The sequence below is a fragment of the Podarcis vaucheri genome (assembly GCF_965113315.1).
Source record: "Podarcis vaucheri genome assembly, chromosome: 9".
Taxonomy (NCBI): domain Eukaryota; kingdom Metazoa; phylum Chordata; class Lepidosauria; order Squamata; family Lacertidae; genus Podarcis; species Podarcis vaucheri.
This window is the reverse complement of record NC_138767.1, coordinates 52,116,124-52,137,054: the sequence shown is the minus strand read 5'-3', so window position 1 is coordinate 52,137,054 and position 20,931 is coordinate 52,116,124. Positions and strand designations below refer to the sequence as shown.

General features: G+C 39.4%; 1 protein-coding gene across 5 annotated transcripts in view; it reads right to left on the bottom strand.

The window, feature by feature from the left end:
- Window positions 1–2,833: 2,833 nt before the first annotated feature.
- STOX2 (storkhead box 2) overlaps window positions 2,834–20,931 on the bottom strand; it is a 129,947-nt gene continuing 111,849 nt past the window's right edge. For 4 of the 5 annotated variants that reach the window (XM_082237882.1, XM_082237885.1, XM_082237883.1 and 1 more), the window contains exons 3-4: window positions 14,991–17,262; window positions 2,834–8,480 (exon numbers count right to left, since the gene is read on the bottom strand). In XM_082237882.1, the coding sequence (XP_082094008.1) occupies window positions 8,285–8,480; window positions 14,991–17,262 (2,468 nt within the window). In that variant the 3' untranslated portion in view covers window positions 2,834–8,284. The remainder of the gene's footprint in view (window positions 8,481–14,990; window positions 17,263–20,931) is intronic. The other variant, XR_014223474.1, reaches the window with a different exon arrangement.

The following is a 20,931-nucleotide window of genomic DNA, read 5'->3' as shown; positions in this document are numbered from 1 at the left end:
AGACTGGGTTCAAATGAATGACAGCATCAGCTGCCAGATCACATTCCATCCCAGCCCAATATTTTTTCATTACTGGAAGCAGCCTGTTAAGAAGTCAACACAAAAGAAAAAGGGAACAGAACAGAATATCTCCAAAGGGAGACAGAAAAACAAACAAACACATCATTGAGTTTAAGCTCTCAGTCGGTATTCTAGAATAACAGTAATTTCAAATCTTTTTTTACATCCATCACAGATGATGTGCTCTGCAGCTTAAGATAAGCTATGATAGAGGTTTGTTATCAAATTAAGATTTCAAAATATAAAAAGCACATGCCCTATTATAGAGCATTGACCCAAATTTCAATGTTTCCTCAGCCCACATAGGATATGGGTTAGAAGGCCTAGGGAAACTGTGGGGTTATGGAGGCTAAGTTGGAATCAAGCGTAATATGTGTGCCTGCAGAATATATAAACAAAAACAAAAACCCTCAGAGTCAGTTCAAGGTACCCAATTTCATGTCACCAACTCCCGTGTGGGAACAGTCCTGATGTATGCAACAATACTGTCTTGTGAATTTATTATTGTTGCTTTCATTTTACTTGTAAGCCACCTTGGTTAGAAATTGCATCTTTAAAGACAAGATGTAAATAAACAGCATTTGTGTACTGGTTGTTAGTTAAGCCTATAACCAATTTCCAAGCTTCTCGTGCACAAGTTCATTCGTAAATTTACCTCTTCTCTTAAACCAAACATTTTCAAAATATTTATTTGTATCCCTCCCCCTCCCCGAAGGAAATTCACTGAATATATTATTGTTTGAGGTATCTCAGCAGAGGCTAAATGGCCACGAATGTTTTATTTATTCCCTCAGCAGGAGATTGGACTAACTGACCTTTGAGGTATAATCCAACTCTATGATTTGATTAGCCTTCTCAGGGTGTGTGGTAGTAAGCAAAATTTAACTGATCACTCCTTCTAATGATGAACTCTCTTGATGAGTACTAGCAACATGGGAGTCAAAATGGGTCCAAGAAGAAACAAAAGTGAGGTATCAGCATGGTGGGGGGGGGGATGGGACACCAAGGTTTGCAGAAGTAAAAACAAAACTCTACGGAGGTGATCTTCCTCCACAAGCCTCAACTATCCCCCAGCATTCTTGTGGATGTTTGGATGGCTCAGTGATTGGATGTTATAAGGCAGCTTCATATGCTCAAAAATCATTTTAGTTTCTAACACAGAAAAAGTATAACATGAACATGATAAAATGGGACTGAAAACACAAAACGCAACTAGCATACACGTTTTCCTCACATCAGTGGCATTTGCAAAATAAAATAAAAAAGACTTGAAAACGTAACATATAACCAAATGTTATTTAATATTTTAAAAAGTAACACAATCCAAAATGGATATTTCACACAACACTACATAAACAACATGAACACAATATTACCATATGGAGGGACTTTCAAATATAGACTTACAAAAATCCCTGTCCTTTTTTTTTCTTTTAAGTTATTATACTAAGCATGACAAGTTATCATCATTTACAATATGGTACACTGACACAATAAAAACCATGTCACAAATGTGCTGTTATAAATCAGTAACGTTAAGGGAAGACATTTCATGAACTGTATTATTTCATATGAAATACTATACAATATAAACAGAACATCCAGTTCGGATGACCTTTACAGCAACCAGAGACCAAGTAATTTTAATTTTTTTTTCAGTGCAAACACATTTATACAAGGCAGTCTTGGTTGCAAAACTCCCTTCTAGCATACAGTAAGTCCCACTTGCATTTATTAACTCATTTAAACCTAAAGCAACAACCACATTCAGTCACTCACAGGTTACCTGCAGAATTATGATCCCTTTAAATCTAAGTCTCCTGTTCATACAGAAGTTAACATCTGTGCCAATTATTCAACGGGCCCTATCTTTCATGCTCACAGGTGGGTGTCTGATGTATTTTAAACTGTCTATAACCTCTAATCACAGTATTGTTGTGAATCATTATGGAATAGCATCAAGGGGTGTGTGTGAGAGAGTTTGTCAATGGGAAAAGAACAGTTTGCTTAATGCTTCTTAGAGTACTTTTATGATGCAGAACAACTCAAAGTGGAGGCACTCTGGTGAGTTTGTGTTTGTGCATCATATACTTGGCATGATAGGAGTCTGGCAGTTGCAGAATATGATACACAATGGCTCTATGATAAACTGTGACCTGGGAACCATCTCCCAACAGAAGTACTTTGCTTCTGCCACTGTTAGATGGACCAAAACAACTTATCTCATATCATTAACTATTCTTGTCCACTAACTGTATATGCTGCATAGGCTACTGTTATTTTAAACTTTTCTAAAGTGGTTAACATGGCCTCTGCCTCTCAGTCATATGATATTGGAACTGTCACCGTATTTTCTATGAACTATGGGATACTTACAAATGCTTCCATCATAGTCCTACTTAGGCTGTGGCCATACTATAGAACAAGCCATCTAACTCACCCCCAACAGAACAATGATGGACCAGCAGTCATGTATTGAGCCTATCAGGCACTTTAGATTTGAGCCCCATGTCCTTGCAGATCCAAGGCAGACTGTAATATTGTGAGCGACAGGCCTGCTGTACAACATATTTAGTTTAAGAGATAATCAATCCCTCTCATGCTATATTTTGTGAATACAAGTCACAAAACACCTCTATGCACACACCCCGTTGGGCTGGGCTGGGACCATTTTCACGACATGTTCTTAAAACTGAAATATTGAAACGAATTTAAAACACAGAGGCTTAAGTATTTTCTAGTAATTTCACATGAATGAAAGCGAAGGTGGAACTAGAATGAAAAAAACAGTGTTGTGGCTCCTTAAAGACTAACAGCTGCTCTGTGGAATGTGCAGGAAGTGGACTGTGGGCCACGAAAGCTGATGCCACAATACATTTATTAGTTTTTAAGGTACCAGAACACTCTTCACTTATGCTGCAAAAGACTAGCATGGCTGTGACATCTCATTATACTTTTATTTCAGCCCATTGCCCAAACCCAGCAGAGCAAGCTCAAAAGAGGAGAAACCTGCACTTAGCAACTGGTTTCTGTGTGTGCTCTCTCTCAAAGTGATGCTGCGATGGTCACCTGTTAGGCAAAGGAAAGTATGCCTTGATTGTCTAATGGGTAAAGAGAAGTATTACATTTTGGAAGCAGAGGGGTATAAATCAAATGAACTAGATTGGGATGATCATCTGTAAGATTATAACTTAAAAGTGATTTATTTAAGTTAATGAAATTAGTTGGAAATATTCTATGGAGGAGCAGAGAGGAATATAAACTACAGTAGCCTCTAATTTACTGAACTCAGCAATTTCACATTTGGAAAAGGCTTGTTCAAAATATGTATTTTAGTATTTCTCTCGTGTGTAGTAATTTTAGTTCTTTTTCACTAGTGAGAATGGCTATGTTGCTGGAAGTTAGAATATTTTGGCACTGTAGTAAGGGCCACTTCAAGGCTCCAAAACGGTTTCTTTTCTTAGACAGCTTAAAAACTAACTTCGTAATGTTAACGCTGAACTTATTTTAAATATTAAACAAATGTTCATTGTTACTAGGCAGTCAAACAAGTAGAATGAGGGAAACCCTGTATATGAGAGGGTTTGGAACCTGGCTACATTGACTTGGAAAGAAGTCATTTGACTGCAATGGAGTTTATTTCTACTAGTTAAGTTTGCAAAATGCTTGAGATTTTCAGGGAAAAGTACAGTATCAGTGCATTGCCAATCTTTCATGAACTGCCCTTTATAGCAAAACTTCGTCGTCCCCATCCCCCCCCCCCGAAAGCGGTGAGGAAAATAATTGCCACTTCCTCCAATTGACAGATATGGCTGGTGATTTACTGAAGGCAAATAATGCTTTTAAACCACACAGCTATTTATGCTAATCTGCCTATTACAATCAGGACTATATTTATTCTGTGTGTCCATGACAGTACCGCACATGTGTGGACTGGAATCATCTCATGAATCTCTGCAAACAGAGGCTCAAAAATACACAAGGGGAAATCTAAAATGTTTTAAATGGCTCTGCACACGACTACCAGTGGTTGGGATGTGTGTGGCTTCAATCCTATGTGTGTCTCCCTCCCTCTCCTTCTTCTATAGGTAGCTGATGCAGGGAAAATACATTTATTTCTCAGGAGATGGCTCTTCTTGGTACAGAATCTGGATGACTTTGCTGTAGAATTGGGATTTTTTTTTCAGGTACAGAACATTCAAAGCTCTGACTACAATAAAGCCAGTATTATTTTAACTAGTTAAAAGGTTCTAACAATATGCTCCTCCAATCTTGTTTTGTATTTCTGTGTGAGTGATAATGGCATGGATTTAGCTGAACAACCCCCTAAAAATATACCTAGCACATTTATAGAGAAATCATAGCCTTGATGGGCAGCTGCCATTCAATGCGCTTATTTCTGTCACCCCCACCCTCGCAAAGGATGCTTCTGAAGATACTTTCTTAACTGTTCCTCGCTCTTTTTACTGTATGTTTAAAGGAAAAACACTCCTACGGCTTATTTGGTGGTTCTGTTATTATTAACACTAATATCAGGATCTCAGACTATTTATCTCATTGTGAAAAATATTGGGCTCTATAGTATTCAACCCCCAAGATGCACATGATTGAGAAAACTGAGAGCGTATTACGCCAGTGGCCCACTTGGGAGGCAGATAATGCAAAGATTTAAGCTAAACTCTGGCATGATATGTTGCCATAAATGAAGGCAGAATAGGGCCCAAAGAGTTTAAACGGAGGCAGTAAAATACCCGGTGTGTCTTCTGCTAAGCCCCAGACTGCCAATCATATTCCATATACTGTATATATTTAACAGGCTTCTAAAGTACAAGCAACACTAGACTTTCTACCAGGTAGAAACTTCAGCAGAAATGGAAAGACAAAGGACAAATTTGAGCCCCCCCTTGTTTATCTAAAAGATTCTATGACCCTTGTATAAAATCTCGTACTACTAAAGCCAAAAGCCAATTGAATACAGTAACAGGAAATCATGGCAATGAAAAATGACTTCATATGCAAGCACCGACACACAAGAGAACGTCATGGCCTATTTCTTCATAAAGTTTTAAACGTCGCTCTTAACAATACCCTTTTTAAAAAAAGACATGTTGCTGCATTTCATCAAATTCATGGAGGTAGTTATATGTGTAAAAAAGAATTTTACCATAAAAGTAACATGTTGTATTATAATAATACATATCAAGTGTGCAAAATGCCGACAGATTTGTGTTGACCCTTTAAAGTTGAACACAACATAGAGATTCAACGCATTCTGGTTCTGTAAACCTTTTAAGTTGATACATTAGAAGGATGATAGATGATCAACCATGCAATATAAGGTCATCATGATTTCATCACAGGATAACAGTGACAAAAACACTCAAGCTCCACTCCTGTGAGTATATGTCTATAATCTCAAAATGGACTTTCTTTATATTTATTTTTGAAAAGAATGCACATTAAGAATGTTTGTTTATGTAAGTTTCATTTATATAACATGTTCCGAGAGTAAAATTAATGCTAATAAAATGCCACAAACATATTATTGGCCAATAGCCATGCCAATATTAACAGGACCTTTTAAAAGCTCGTCTTTGGGGACCTTTAAATGTCAACCAAGGGAGAATTTATTGTTAAAAAACTGGAATGATGTCTTTTGTATAACTGCTTAATGTATCCATTTCAATAATCTTAACTAATGGAAGCATATTTCCCATACATGGTAATATCTTCCTCATTCACATTTTTATACAACATTTTAATTTTTACTTTCAGTTATGAATTCTGATATCATTCCAGCAATTGTAGTGAATTGATGCATACTATAAATATCAGAGCATATCTCCAAAAAACCACCCCACACATTGCTACTGTATAGTGTTATAGCAATTTCCTCCCCAAAACCTAATAACTCTGGAATCTGCGTGTATTAAATATTCCCAGAGTTACCTATGTAAGGAATGAGATTTGTCAGGCAATGCATTTCTAGGTTATTATACCATAGCTTCAAAGGTATAAGGCAGGAGGCCAAGTAACTAACCAACCAAGCAGCATAATAATCTCCATTATATGCACTGAGCCATCTCACTACTTGTAGCAAATAGAATGTATACATGATAATAAAGCAAGTATCTAGGCCTGATCCTTCACTGGTTGTTCCAGATAGCAGGGCTACAACTCAAAGCTTCACAGGACCCAGAAGGCTCAGTGTGCACAATGGGATTTCATGTATGGAGCATTTCCTAACACTAAAGTTAAAGGAAGAGCTCCAGTTTGTTCAGTACTAAACACACATCTGAGTCCCTGCATATGTACCAGAGTGCCCTGGACTTGCAATGGACTGATTTACCCTGGTGTAAACTGAAACCAATTGTGCCCAGTGTTTGTAAAGCTATTTAATAAGCACCTGAAAGCTGTTTAAAACTGTTTAAGGTAAGAGTGCACTTTCAGAAGACAACACAGAACACAAGTGAAGCTTGAACAGGTTATACAAATCATCACCAGTACCTGATGAAAATACCGTCTTTAATGGTATGCTTGGTTATATGACCTGGGTATCAACAAAAGACAGATAAGTGTAAATGTTAATCCATACAACAATTTACACTGCTTCTGATCTTTCTTATTGTATTTTATTATTCTACTTGTACCACCATTATGATTGTTTGAAAACAAAATTTATGCAGTACTGGGTTGCATAAATAACAGACAGCAGAATTTGGCCCTTTATGCTTTTCAAGTTTACTCTTGAAATTGCAGATCTCTCTAAACATTAATCTAGAATACTTTTCTTAAAAAATAGATTACTTTGGATTAGCAATTTCAGGACATACACATTAGATATAATAAACCTGTGGATACAGAACTTCTGCTATCAACTTTGTGAGACTCACAAAAGAGGTAACGCGATGTCTTTTATTGAACTAACCTTTGTTGATGAAAAACTTAGCAAGCTTTTGTGTACATCAATGAATATCTCATTTTCTCAGATCAAACAAATAATCTCTCTTCATCAGCAATCCACCTGGACACATTTAAAACTCATGATTATTTTTAAACTAAGTATTTCCATACAATGTTTACTCACAAAGAAATGTAATTCAATAAAAGGCCTGAAGTTTATTAGTCTCTAAATCTTTTCTCTACAGTGTATGCTAGTTTCAATAGCCTAATTTAGGCACTCTAAAAGCTACATAAAATAAAAATATAGTATGTCCTTCCATAGAAAGAAATCAACCCTTCAGGCCATAATTCATCATTTGTATCACAAAGAGCTTTCTTCTTCTTCCTCTTCTTCTTCTTTTCTTCTTCTTCTTCCAAATTACTTTGATAATAATAATATTAATAATTTGGGGTAACAACTGGAGTGACACATTAAAAAAGTGATCACTTTACTTGCCTTTTATATTTTTAAAAACAAAAAACACCTGTTACCTCTTCTATCACTTAGTGATGTGCCTCAATCAAAGTTAGGTTTCTCCTTCCTCACCTTCAATTCAAAGTCTTATATCCCTGCTTTCAACTAGGGGAAATTAAGAAATAAGTTTTAGGTAAACATCTCATACTTTAAAAAAATCAAAGTAAAAATAGATAACATCTCCATTATTCCCCACCTCTTCCCAAAAACATGACCTCTTTTGACTTACTTTTGCTATGGATTCTTGCAAAATCATGTCATGAAGACTCACAGTGAAAATGACAGATGTATAAATAATTCACAGGTAGAGCTGAGGTCTTTCCTAGACTCATTTCGCATTGTTTTCCCTCAAGGTGACCCTTAGCTGTTTACTTTCAACAAAGGCTCAGTTTATAAAGGAAAAGAACCATCTCTGTGGCAAATAGTTTAACCAGTGGTAGGGGGCATCACATATCTGTGGCATTTTAAAATGAAGTTGGCAACTGCATGACATTGAAAATGCAGATTACACTTACAGTGTCTAGACTTTCATATATGTGCTCAGTTACAATTAAGTGAAGCAAAAGTGTACATATTATCCCTACTGCTATTCTCTTGCTACAGAGCCGCAAAATGTGAAAAGCAATACCTTGAAATAAAGATTTCTTTGTTGTCCCTAGCCTATGTAGCAACACAGTTTAGGTAGACACAAAAACTGTGCGGTTGAGATGCCTGGTTTTTCCCCCCTCCAAAAGACGTAAACATCAGTCCCAGCGTCGTAAACTTTGCTGTATAGGATGAGACAGAAGATCTGAGGCAGAAGCACTATCAAACACTTGTAACAGAAGCTTGCAGGCAATTAGCAGGTTTCTGCAGTTTTTCAGTTTCGCTTGTTGGCGGGTCAGCAGTTGCACGGAAGCTGAACACTGGACCTGCACCACCATGTGCAGGACTGAGAGCTGGGTTCTGGCGCCTGTTGCTTTCAACAATGCTTGACGTGTTGGAAGCTAAGCTCTCACGAGTACTAGAGAGAGAAGGGGGGGAAACAAACACACATATAACAGTTGTGCATATATCTATCTATTTGCCTGCAAGAAAAGGTAACACAGAAGGTTATATAAAGGAATTCCTACTTTTGCATTTTAACAGTAAGCCAAGGACCCTAGTTTAATAAATCATATTGTGCACAAGCCCAATCGCTCCTACTTCCCTCTTGCCCTGACATCAGTGTGTAAAAAAAACAGCTTAGTGTGATGTCCGATTATGGTTTGTTTCCTTCTTTAAAAACCAGGATCTCTAGCCAGACTTAAGCCAAGTTTGTTGTTGACTGACAAACCAAAATTCTGGGTTCAGATGCTTCCACATTACAGAAAGTAAAATTATAGCTTATCAGAGCTGGGTAAACATGCAGACTCCTGGAGAAGAGCTCACAGTTGCTTTTCGCATCCTCTGTCTTTTTAACTCTTGTGATGTGCTAAGCCAAGCCATGTTATGGCTTTGCATGTCATCTGAACTCATGATCAAAATTCTTCAACACTGAATGTTAGTATATGTTATAATTAATAATTTCAATACTTTACGCAAGATTTAAGAAGTCCTTAATACTGAGCCCATGTCAAGGTGCAGATATTGTCAATTGTTGTTCAAGTGAGGCAAACAATATATCCTTATTGCAGGTGAAATGTAGCACCTTTCCATTCCAGGCTGGTGCACTCAAGAACAGGGTTGCCCTGGACCAGACGTGTGGCTGCATGACTGAACTAAGATATAAGAATTACTGCTGTATCACAGGCTCCACTGAGCACAGGCACTTACTGCTCCTTATGTAGCATACAGAACATTTCAGGATAAATCTGAAAAGCCTTTAAAAATAATTTCTAATATATATCATGCTGTCAGCATGACACCTTTTCCATAATTTTATCATGCAACCATGACAAAAGACTGACCTTATCCCTGCCTAAAATATGTGTGGGCCTAGGCATGTTACCAATATTCCTTTGGGTATCAAAAACATCATCCGTAGTAGACGGCAGGTAGTAACTACAGGTATAGCAAGTGATGCTTGGCACTCCCAGGGCAGGGGCAAAGAGAAATGATGTGCATGCATGAACCTACAAGACAATTGTAATGTTTGCTTCTGAATTTCTTTACTTTCCCCTTCTGTTCCCCTCCTTTTTTCCCTTCTGTGTAAAGCAACATTCACTTTTGTCTGTTATAGTTAAGTATCATTCATGTTTTATGTTAAGAATAGCAGTGGCTCTTTTATTTTTCATAGTGTGAAGAAAGAGCTGTGAGTGGAGGGGTTCCCTCTTCCCATCCTCTAGACCCCCCTGGGGAACCCAACAAACCTGCTGTACCTAGAAATTGGTGTAGAGAGAGCAGCTCAATGCGACACCGCTGTGTGCAGCCTGAAGAAGTGCCATCCACCTTGGGTCTGCCCATAAAAACAAGTCTAGAGTGAAAGATTAGGGTGATGTCCACTATTTCCATGAGCTCTTCTTGTTGTGGGCGAATTGAGTGTTTGTTTAGACCAGGGGTCTGCAACCTTTAAGACAAAAAGAGCCACTTGGACCCGTTTCCGAAGGGGGAAAAAACTGGGAGCCGCAAAACCACTGCCACATTGAAAACTAATATCTCTCCGGAGCCGCGATCTGACAGCGGGTGGGAAGGTGACGTCGGGACGGTGCATGACTAACGCATGCACCGCCCCCATGCGACGTCACAGCCAGTACAGCGCCCGCCACAGTGGGGAGTGTCGGGGTGCACAATGCGCCTCCTCCCCTCGCTAGTATCTGCCCCAGAGCCGTGGCAAAGGTGTAAAAGAGCCACATGCGGCTCCGGAGCCGCGGGTTGCAGACCCCTGGTTTAGACTCTGGTGAGAACCCAGACACTGAGAGGAAGGGTGAGTTAAAAGGCAAATGAACTGATATTGATTTATATACAGTGGAATCTTGGTTCTCAAATGACTTAGATGACAAAGAAATTGGCTCCTGAACACTGAAAACCCGGAAGTAAGTGTTCCGTTTTCTGAACGTTTTTCGGAAGCCAAGCGTCCAATGCAGCTGTCGGCTATTGTTTCCAGGGTGCCTGTGCCAATCGGAAGCCATGTCTTGGTTTCCAAACATTTCGCAAGTCAAACGGACTTCCGGAACGGATTAGGTTCGAGAACCAAGGTTCCACTGTATATATATTTGTATTAATGTAACATTTTTGTACCTAACTGTGTATTTTTGAAATATTTTAAGTCGTCTGTTGTTGCTTCAGTTTTCTGTATGCCACCTAAGAGATATTTTTAGTATATTAAGCGGCATAGAAATTAAATAATCAAACTAATCAATTCCTACCTCAATTCCAAGTTCATTTTTAGGCCATTAATATCTCATATGAAGCCATATTGTTCAGCCGGTGGTAAATCTTTCCCAGATAACCCAATTGCTCTGCCACAAATAGAATGTTATAGCCAGCCAATTTCTGAAATGCCATCATTCTGCAGTGGCATTTCAACTAGAGAGTGATCATGGTAGAAATATCACATCAGTAATAAAACAGTAAGAATGAACACCCAAGGCACACTTCTCACTGAATATATAGGGGAGATATGGCATTATGGACTATTGGTAGGAGCTCACAGCACCATCACCAACAAATGTTGCTGAACAGAGTTGCAGATTGTGTAACTCTAAAAAAAAAATATACCACACTTAATTTCCAAATAAACTCAAAGAACAAAATATATAAAATCCCCAGTAAAATACATATTGGTGTAATGTAAAAATAAATAAAAAGAATAACAAGAATTAAAATCCCACTAAAATCAAGACAAAGATAAACCAGCAAAGAGAGAACAATCTTTTAAATTAATTAATATTTTTACCAGCCACAAATACAATATAGTGTGGACCTAACACATCTAAGCTGGTATTCTACATGTGTTGCACAGGAGGGAAAAGGCCCAAATCGTAGTTACTGCGAGTCCTGCTTCCTGGGATTGAAGGATGTAGAGTAGGGCTTCACATAAATGACTGGCAATGTCGGGAGAAATGTGCAGAAAAAGGCAGTTCTCAAGGTAATCAGTGCCCAAAAGGTCAACACCAGCACCTTGAATTGGGGCCAGAAACACACCAGTAAACAGTGTACAGATCACACAAAACTGGCATGACAGAATCAAAATATCGAGCACCTGTCAGCAACCTGGCTACAGCATTTTGCAGAAGTTGCAGTTTCAGAACACTTTTCAAGGGTAACCAACCGCACATAGAGCACTTATCAGCAGCAATGTTATTGTTTTTGCCATTGGCCTTAACAATTTTCATATAAAATTTCTCAAACACAAACTTCAAGGAAGTAAAAAAGCTTATATATATATTTAACCCAATAGATTAAAACTACAAATTAAATTAAAGGAATTTGCTATCTTCTACTCAGATATCTTCCACACCAGCTGTTTTGATCCTTTCCACTTCTCTCAAAGTTAAAACACACAGCATGTTATAAGGGTCAAAAAAGGCTGTAACACCCAGCTGGGTTGTTTCCTGTGAATTACCTTCTTATATTACCTTCCATTCTAGGAGTATGGCAGCCAATGTAAGAATCACTCACTGAAAGGGAGCTTCAGCAATATAAAAATCTAAAAAAACATGTGGTAGCAACCTGGAAGATTGGAAGGAAGTAGAGAAAGCATGCTTATTCTTACCCTCCATCCCAGTTCCTTGACAATATTAGCATAGATGTTCTAGATGGACAGATGGGTTCATGTCCTAGGCCAACTGTCCATTCTCTCAAAATAGGAACAAATTATGTTTACTTTTGAGTGAATGCAATATAGCTCTTTATATGAAGAAACTGCTTAAGTAACAAATAAAAAATGTATATATATATATATATATATATATGCACCAGTAGTGTATCTACAGTGGTACCTCGGTTGTTGAACGTAATCCGTTCTGGAAGACTGTTCGACTTCCGAAATGTTCGACAACTAGGCACAAAGGGCTGGCTGCCAAGTCAATGGAGAAAATTGGAGGGGAAAAACGCAGTGGAAGCCATTTGACACCCAAAGTGCATTCAAAAACGGAAGCAATTACTTCCAGGTTTTCGGTGTTCGAAAATCAGAATGTTCGGCTTCCAAGGCGCTCGAAAACCAAGGTACCACTGTATTTTCTGGTTTTCGTCTGCACCAAAATTAGATTGTAACTTGTGCTAATTGCTCATAAAATGTGTATGAAACTATACAAATGGATAGTTGACTACAGTGCTATATGGAGGGAAATGTAGGAAACTGCAGAAGAAATTTAAATCCATGTTCATATATGTAGTTCTTCCAGAGCTATTAATCTGAACTGGCTCAATTCAGGTGTTTCTCCAAATCCTGGTTTGTTTCCTCTGAGGCTTCTCTTTCCGTTACCTGCTTAGCATGAATCCTAATTTGCTTTGCTGTGTGACTTGTGAACTGGCAAGATAGGCCTGTTCTCCAATCCAGCATCAGAAATCCACCTCAAGCCATGGTTTCCGATCCTGGTTTCGAGAGCAATTACTAACCATAGTTTGCTGGTTTTGTTGTTACAGTAAATTAAGGATTATATCTAAGAGCAAGGAATGCACTCAGTCTAATCCATGGAAAATAATCTGAAGAGAACCTCAGTCATTAACAGAATAAAACCCCTGCCCCACACATACAGAGGGAAAGTGCAAAGAATTCCACCCCAACCGTTACTTTGAAAATCCTGTTGAGTGGCATTTTGCAGGGTAGTAATGCACAGAGATTTGGAAAACACTCACTAAGTTCTTCCCTGAGCCAGTGAAGAATAAAGAAAATAAAAAGAAGGGGTGAGAAGCTTCTGCCTATGAGAGAAGCAATACAGGAAACTGCCTAATATTGAGTTGGAATACTGAACCATCTGTGACAGTTTTGCTGACACTGACTGGCAGTGGCTATCCAGGGTTTCAGACAGGTGTGTTCCCAGCTCAACCTGGAGATGCTAAGGACTGAACCTAAGATCTTCTGTCTGCAAGGCAAATTCTCTCCCTCTGAGCTATACAGAGGCAGAGAGATTAGATTACAGAACCTGCAGGATAGAAACAAAAGCCTGCCTTTTACATTCATAATGATTTGGATAGCATGTCCATAAAACTGACATTTTTTTAAAAAAGCCTTGGTTGAAATAGTCAAATAAAATTGCACCTCCACACAGACCCTGGAAAAGGCAGCCATCACCACACAGAAAGCTTTGCTTCTTTTCCTCAGGCCTCATGCAAACAGTATAAGATGCAGGTAGTTTGATAGAAGCAATTTACTTTTAACAAAACACGTGCAATAATACTATCCTCGTCTTTGTCTGGTCTCCAAGAGCTACAAACCCAGTAGAAAATAGGCCAATTTGAGAAACAACAACAGAGCTCTGTGGGAGCTGACCAGAAAACAAAGACAACAGCAAGGTCTACAGAAGCTCAGAGAAACCCGTAATTAGAGCCTCCGGCACAGGAATCGAACCTTCTAGGCACAGGCTCCCTGAGTTAACAGCAAGAAGCAGCTGTGAGGAAAGCAAGCTCTCTTTCCAGAGCCAAAGAGCACCAAGATCAAGCTAACAGTGCTATTTCGTGCATGACAAATTTCCGACAGAAGATCATTTCCGCGTAGGAAAAATGTCACAGCCTACAGTCTGATCACCAGATCTGACTATCTGTACAACTTCTTGCCTTAGATTAAGAAACAGTGTGAGAGGAACCTAATCTTGTTGAGATCATGCTCTCTTTTCCTCCTGCTCTCTGGCGTCAGAGGACACAAGTCTAGTCTAGCACTGCTAGAGGAAGCAACTGGGGGCTCCACAGGCATTCTTCCCAATGAGTTGTCCTTCCAACATTGGTCGCTCACTACTTTCGTCTTCATTTCAGGATAACTGATAATATAAAGACTATTGCAATCATTACCAAAAGTGTGCAGAGATTGGTAGGGTTCACTATTCATTGCAATAAAACAAAGAATGACTTGACTCTGCAATCCTATAGGATCCCTTCTATGCTCGAGTGTATAAACCTAGGCAGATAATCCATATAGGCAAGAATTTCACCACACAGCTGCACCATGTTTGAGTATCTGTATCACATCCATTTTTGCCAAAGCTTAAGGAAAAGTATAAGCAGAGCTTGGCTCTGTTTGGTTCATGCTCTCCCTTTTCGGCTGATAAAAGCTTCCTTTACCACTTGACGGTACGGTGACAGAGCTCATTCAGAAAGAGTTTGGTTAACTTTGTGAGCTTAAAGGTTGATTATTTAGCAAAATAATACTGACCTAGTCATCCTCTGAAATAATCACAATTATCCCCAGTTGTGTAAACAACCTCACAAATGTCTGGTGGCTGCCTGACTTGGCAAGAGTAACCAACCAGCCAGCATAAAGTTAGCAGAGAAAACCTGCTATAAAATGCTATCATCGAATAGCAGCTCAGCTCCGTAATACTTAATGCGTATGTAGGACACGATAATTTAAGATTAAAATATTACAGGTTTTGGTAAATGAGTGTTAAGATCTTACCGTGGTGAATTGAACCCACTGTCGACGGTGATGCTGCTGCTGTCCATGCTGTCCAGTCTTGCTGAATGTGTGGCTCTCTGGTTGTTGCTGTTTTCCGTTTCCTTTGGAGCAAGGAGAGTCAGATTCTTCTCAAACTTCCTTTGCAGGTCTCTTTCTTTTTCCCGCTCAAGAAGCCACTGCATAGTGCCCACATCATCCCGGTTCTTTTCTTCTTCAGCGTTCTTGTTGGTCCCTTCGTCAGAATCGTCATCATCCGATACGTTGTAATAGTCAAAGGATGCCTCTTGGTTCCCGGCTGTTTCTTGCTGTCTCTGTGAAACAGGTATGACTTGTGTTACTGAGGTCACCATAGCTTGCTCGAGTTTGTCGCATCTGCCTGGCAATGCATCAGAAGGTGTCTTTTGATGAGGTTTTAGTAGTGGCACACTAGGCTTGTGAAAACTGTTCACAGAGAGAGTACTGTGGAGAGGCTTAAAAAGTGTGTCTTTACTAAATATTTCTTTCCTCTTATCAAGGCTACTAGATTCCGTGTTGTGGTGTTGAACCAGTCGGCCATTTGCAATCACTTCGGGGGTTTGGCTAGTTGCAACTGGTCCACCACTGCTGTTTGGCCCTTTAGGTGACTCCTCTTTGTGCACCCCAGGCTCTCTGGCTATGTGCTGAGACTGCCTTTCTGAGGGAGACACTTTTTTAACGCTTTCTGTCAAAATCACTGTGTCGTGGTCTTCTTTATTTTTCCCCAAAGGTGAAGGAGCAGTAAGTACAGTTTCACTAGAAGTGTTACACTGAAAATAATCATCAATTGCTGATTTCGTTGTACAGGAGTTGAGCTCATTATACGGGGGCAAATTCTCGGCTGGCTTGCTTTGTTCCAAGAGGCTACAGGAAATGGGAGTTTCTGCATTGCCACCAGTCTTTTCAGGTTTAACTACTTCTTTGTAGTTTGCAGATGACATAAGAGCCCTTTGATGACTGAGTGATTGAGAAGGCCTTAAGGTGCTATCGTCAATGTACGTTTGGCTGGTTGTTTGGTCATCTTGACTGCAAGCTTCAGCTATGTCTTCAGGTGTACCTAAAGAAGGAGCACCCAGAGGTCCTTTGGAGTTATCCATTGATCGAGACCGCTCCTTGGCTTTATTAGACCTCTCATTCCTTGATCTTCGGTCCTGCGTATGGCTGTGGCTTCGATGGACCTTAGAATGGGAGCTTCCCCTTGAAGGTTCAGGAAAAGGCATTTCAGTTCTCCTTTTGGCTAGTTCCCCAGATACATCCCATTCAGGTGTCATAGGAAAGTGAGATTCAAGAACGTTAGGGCTGCTGTGCATAATGAAATTGTCCCTCTTGTGTTCTATTATGAAACAGCCTTCGCGTGGGGACCTTGTGAGGGGATCATAGAAATCATACTCTCTTTCACCCGGAACGTCCAAATGGGAGCCCTCTGAAGGATCCCCTTTAGAGACCCGAGTTTTGCTATGCGACCGAGATTTCCCATGAGACTTCCTATGACTTCTACTCTTTTTGCTTCTCCCACTATGGTGAGCTGAAGATCCAGCTTTGCTTCGTTGAGCTTTTTCTTCTTCAAGTTTCTTCATTAGTGCAGTGTGCCTCATGACATTTTCCACAGTTAGATCTGGGTTAATACGCCTAATAATCTCCATCTCTACCTCCCTAGGTATAGTGGTAGGGGTATCTTCATCCCTCAAAGGCCATTCTTCTGGAGGAAACTGGGCAGAAAAGTTGGCCAGCTGTTTTGTCTTGTCCTTCTTGAAGCTTAGTCGAAACAATTTTAGCCCAAATTTCTTAGACTGCTTTTCTCCATCCTTAGGCTTTGTAAGTGTCTCTGTTTTATACGAAAAATTTACAGTACTTTTACTTTTTTCAGTGGGTGGCACCTGGCACATGGAAGGGGGGCAGTAGGAGTCCTTGCAGTCTTTTGCCGATTTCCTCTGTAGAGTGGAGGCATGCATGCTGTGCATGTCTTCTCTACAACAATGGCAGGAGTCGCAGTGGTTTTTGGGTAATGTCCGGTCTCTGACACAGCCCGAGGTGGAAGGCGTTATAGTTCCTTGCTGTGGAGAGGTACACTGAGACCTGTCAGGTATCCTCTCATCCAGATGGTACCATTTACTGTTAGTTCTAATAAGGGATGGTGTTATAAAATAAGTCTGTGGGGTCACAATGAAGTAGCCATCTGGTGTTGGGTATATTTTCCTCTCCCGTACCAGCATGTTTAAGGTATGACGAAGGATTTCTGGACTTGGCGTTGGAACACCTGAAAACAACAGCAAAATGTATTTATGAGTTCCTTTTAACCCTTCCCAAAGTATGCAGATCCTTGACATGATCTCAAAGATAGTTTCTGCTGAGCAAGCAAAACTTGGTCAAGCATCCTCCAGCATGTTTGCTTTTAACCTATCTCTTGCACTTGAGGTCTCTAAATTATTAACTAAAAAGGGAAAGCACTAGCAGAATGTGAAAAAATCCCCTTATTTATTTTCAAAGTGCTGGCGAACCTTAAGGTTCAAAGTTACACCTCCATACCAAGCCCCAAACTAAAAATCTTTATTAAACATTGTGGGTTCTTCTCTCACACACCACTTACCTTGATAAATATTTAAATCCTAATTAGCCAAGTTATTGCATATAACACAAAACAAGGCAAGAATAAATATGCTGTTTTTTGGTATCTGCACATGTATTTAAATAAAGAAATCATATCAGAAAATTAATAACAAATGCCCATGGGGAGGGAAATACATCTTAAAGAAGCAGATCAACATTTCCCTGATTATATCGCAAACTATTATCTTAAGAAAACTGAAGGTGCAGAATTCAATCTAAAAGAAAGTGTCGTTTCAATATCAGGAGAAAGTCAGATTATGTCAATTTTTTCACACAATACACAGATAGCATTAGATTTTGAACTTGAGGTAAAGCTAACTGTAAGACCAATTCAGAAATGCAACAGGTTGACTAGAGAAACCGTGGAGGCTTTATGCAAAAGCTAGACAAATAAAATAGCTTCACAGTGAATATTCAGTATGAAGATGACAAACAAAGTATCTTAAAGAGATTGTTCTTTTCCATCCCATATGGCTAAATATGCAACCAAATAAAATGTGCAGCTGCAACATAAGATGCTACCCAAATTACTGTATTTACATGAATCTAATGCGCTATCAAATCTAATGCACACCTCAAATTTCAAAAACCTGAAAACAAAAAAGTTTTTGCTGGCGAATGTAAATGCGCCATCAAATCTAATGCGCACCCTAATTTTCGCAACATAAGTTGGCCAAAAAAGATGCGCATTACATTTGAGTAAATACAATAAATTTCTATGCTACTAAAGGCACATGTTAACTTTTTAAAGCAAACTTACAAGGCATGAAGAAACCATTAGTTACCAAAGAAGACATAATGGATATAGAATACACTATTGATTTGGAAAGTAATGGGGGGGGGGGCGACACCAACCAAAACAAAGATTTCAAAATAATCTTACAACAACAAATCAAGCTTGTTTCACCACCCATCCTAAGGCATGTGCTGCAGCCATCCCATGCATAATGAAGGCTTTTAGATCACTTTCCTGCTTATGTCTGAAAAAAGTACAAGAAAAAGTGACAGTGTGAGAAAATTTGCTATAAAATGTGTTAGGCTGTGCGAGAATTTTTAACACCATCTTAACGTAATCATACAATCATGAGAAGAAATCCAGTTATTTGAAAAGAGAAAGAAAAAGCTTTCATACATTTTTTTTTGGGGGGGGGGGTTCAAGCTGTGGAGGCACACTCTAAGTGCATTACTCATTATTCCTTTCTAGATTTAATTTAAACTTGGCACTTTTTGAATTTGTCACCTTTTTCAGTCACTGGAGGGCGAGTGGAAAAGGTGACAAATTTTTAAAAAGAGCTGGATTTAAGCACTGGCTGGAAAGAAAGAACTGGGAGGGCACTTAGGGCATGCTCCCGATTTTCCCTTTTGAATTTAGCATGCCTGAAGTCATGTGGTGAACATGTAGGCAAGGTTTAGGTCAAATGGGGAGGAGGCTTATAGGCTGGAGTTCACCACCATTGCGCTATATCATAGTGGCTCAAATATGTTAGGATACCATTTCAAAGCAACATTTCTGTACCCTGCAGAAACATCTTCAAAAGGGCTAACAGTACAGTGGTACCTCGCAAGACGAATGCCTCGCAAGACGAAAAACTCGCAAGACAAAAGAGTTTTTCGTTTTTTGAGTTTGCTTCGCAAGACGAATTTCCCTATGGGCTTGCTTCGCAAGACGAAAACGTCTTGCAAGTTTGTTTCCTTTTTCCTATGGGAAACCGTTTCGATGCATTCCTATGGGAAACCGTGCTTCGCAAGACGAAAAATTCGCAAGACGAAAAAACTCGCAGAACGAATTAATTTCGTCTTGCGAGGCACCACTGTACAGCACGAATTAAGTAGCATAATTTAATTGACCCTCACAATTTATTACAAATGCACAATCCATTTTAGTGCAGTGGCCTGCCAATTCTCCCCCTCTCTCTGCACCCTCTTGCCCAATGTGCTACCTTCCACTGTGTTTTAGAGGAGGGGTTGCAAAACTTTTCGGACCAACATAAGTGCCTTGAATTTTGAGAAAGAGCTGCAGGCAGCGGTCACAAAACAGCAGCCACAAGGGGCCTATTGTAACGAAACATTAGAGAGAGCAGAGTCATTGCTGATTACTCCTCCCACCCCAGAAACCTCAGGCTTGCCATGGGAAGTCAGCTATGTCCTGTTGGTACCAATTGTGGAGATCACACAAAATTGTTTCTCCCCCACCACTTCAGGAAAAATATACAAGGCAGCGACAACGTTAGTTCTCTTACTCACCCACAGACATACGTGCATCTCTCTCTCTCTCTCTCACACACACACACCACATAAACATCTCTCTGTGTCTCCCACAAACCACACATAAATGCAGACCACATATTCATACCTACCTACCTACCTACCTTTAATAAGAACACATCTCCGTTTCACTGACCACACATACTGTATATGCATAGGTCCGTCTGCCCCCCCCCCCGAGAAATCATACACTTCTCTCTCTGTCTCTCTCCTCCAAGGGCACTTCTCCCTCACATGCCTAGGTATCAAAATGATTTTTTTGGTAGGAGGAGAATTTCCAGGGCTACCCCATTCTCTCCCCCGCCCCCACAGGTGGGTGGGTTCAAAGTAAAATACTGACAGTCAGGAGCAGGCTAATTTCTCGCACAAAATGAGAAGCTGCCTGTACATTCTGCCTCACATCTCACGCTCTAAAAATGTTAGAAATGTGCTCTTTAAAAAAGAAGAAGCTGGGAATCTGAGGGTTGCAATTAATCAAAACCCCTATTTTAGGGACTGGCTGAAATGACCGGCAGAATCCGTGACCAGGGGAAAGAGACGGCGGAAGAAGATTGGAAGAAATTTAAAATTTATCTTAAGAAATATTGCAAAATTAATGAAGGTTAAAATGTCAAGGTTTTAGGGAAAAATGGGGGTTACAGCTGTAAAAGATTAAGTAAAAGAAAAGAATAAGGGAAAAATTCGATAAAATTAAGGGTTAGGATTTGCTGAAATAATTTTGGAAATTGGGATGCAGAAAGTGGAGGTATGGGGAAGTCGACAAAGTCAGGTTTAAGGGGGAAAAAGGACATGAAATTATACACGTTTGTTTGTGTGTTTGTTTATTTGTTTGTGTTTATAAAATTTTTGTAAAACTAATAAAAAATTTTGGAAAAAAAACACAAAAACCGCTATTTTAGAGGGTCCTGCAACCTGAAGGTATATCTCTTCAATACTGGCAAAATAATTAATTCAAATGAACCCTATAACCATTGCCTTATATTATACCCATTTTAAAGTTAGAGAAAACTTTATAGGTTAAATGCACCCCAAAGATCACACAAAATTCATGTTG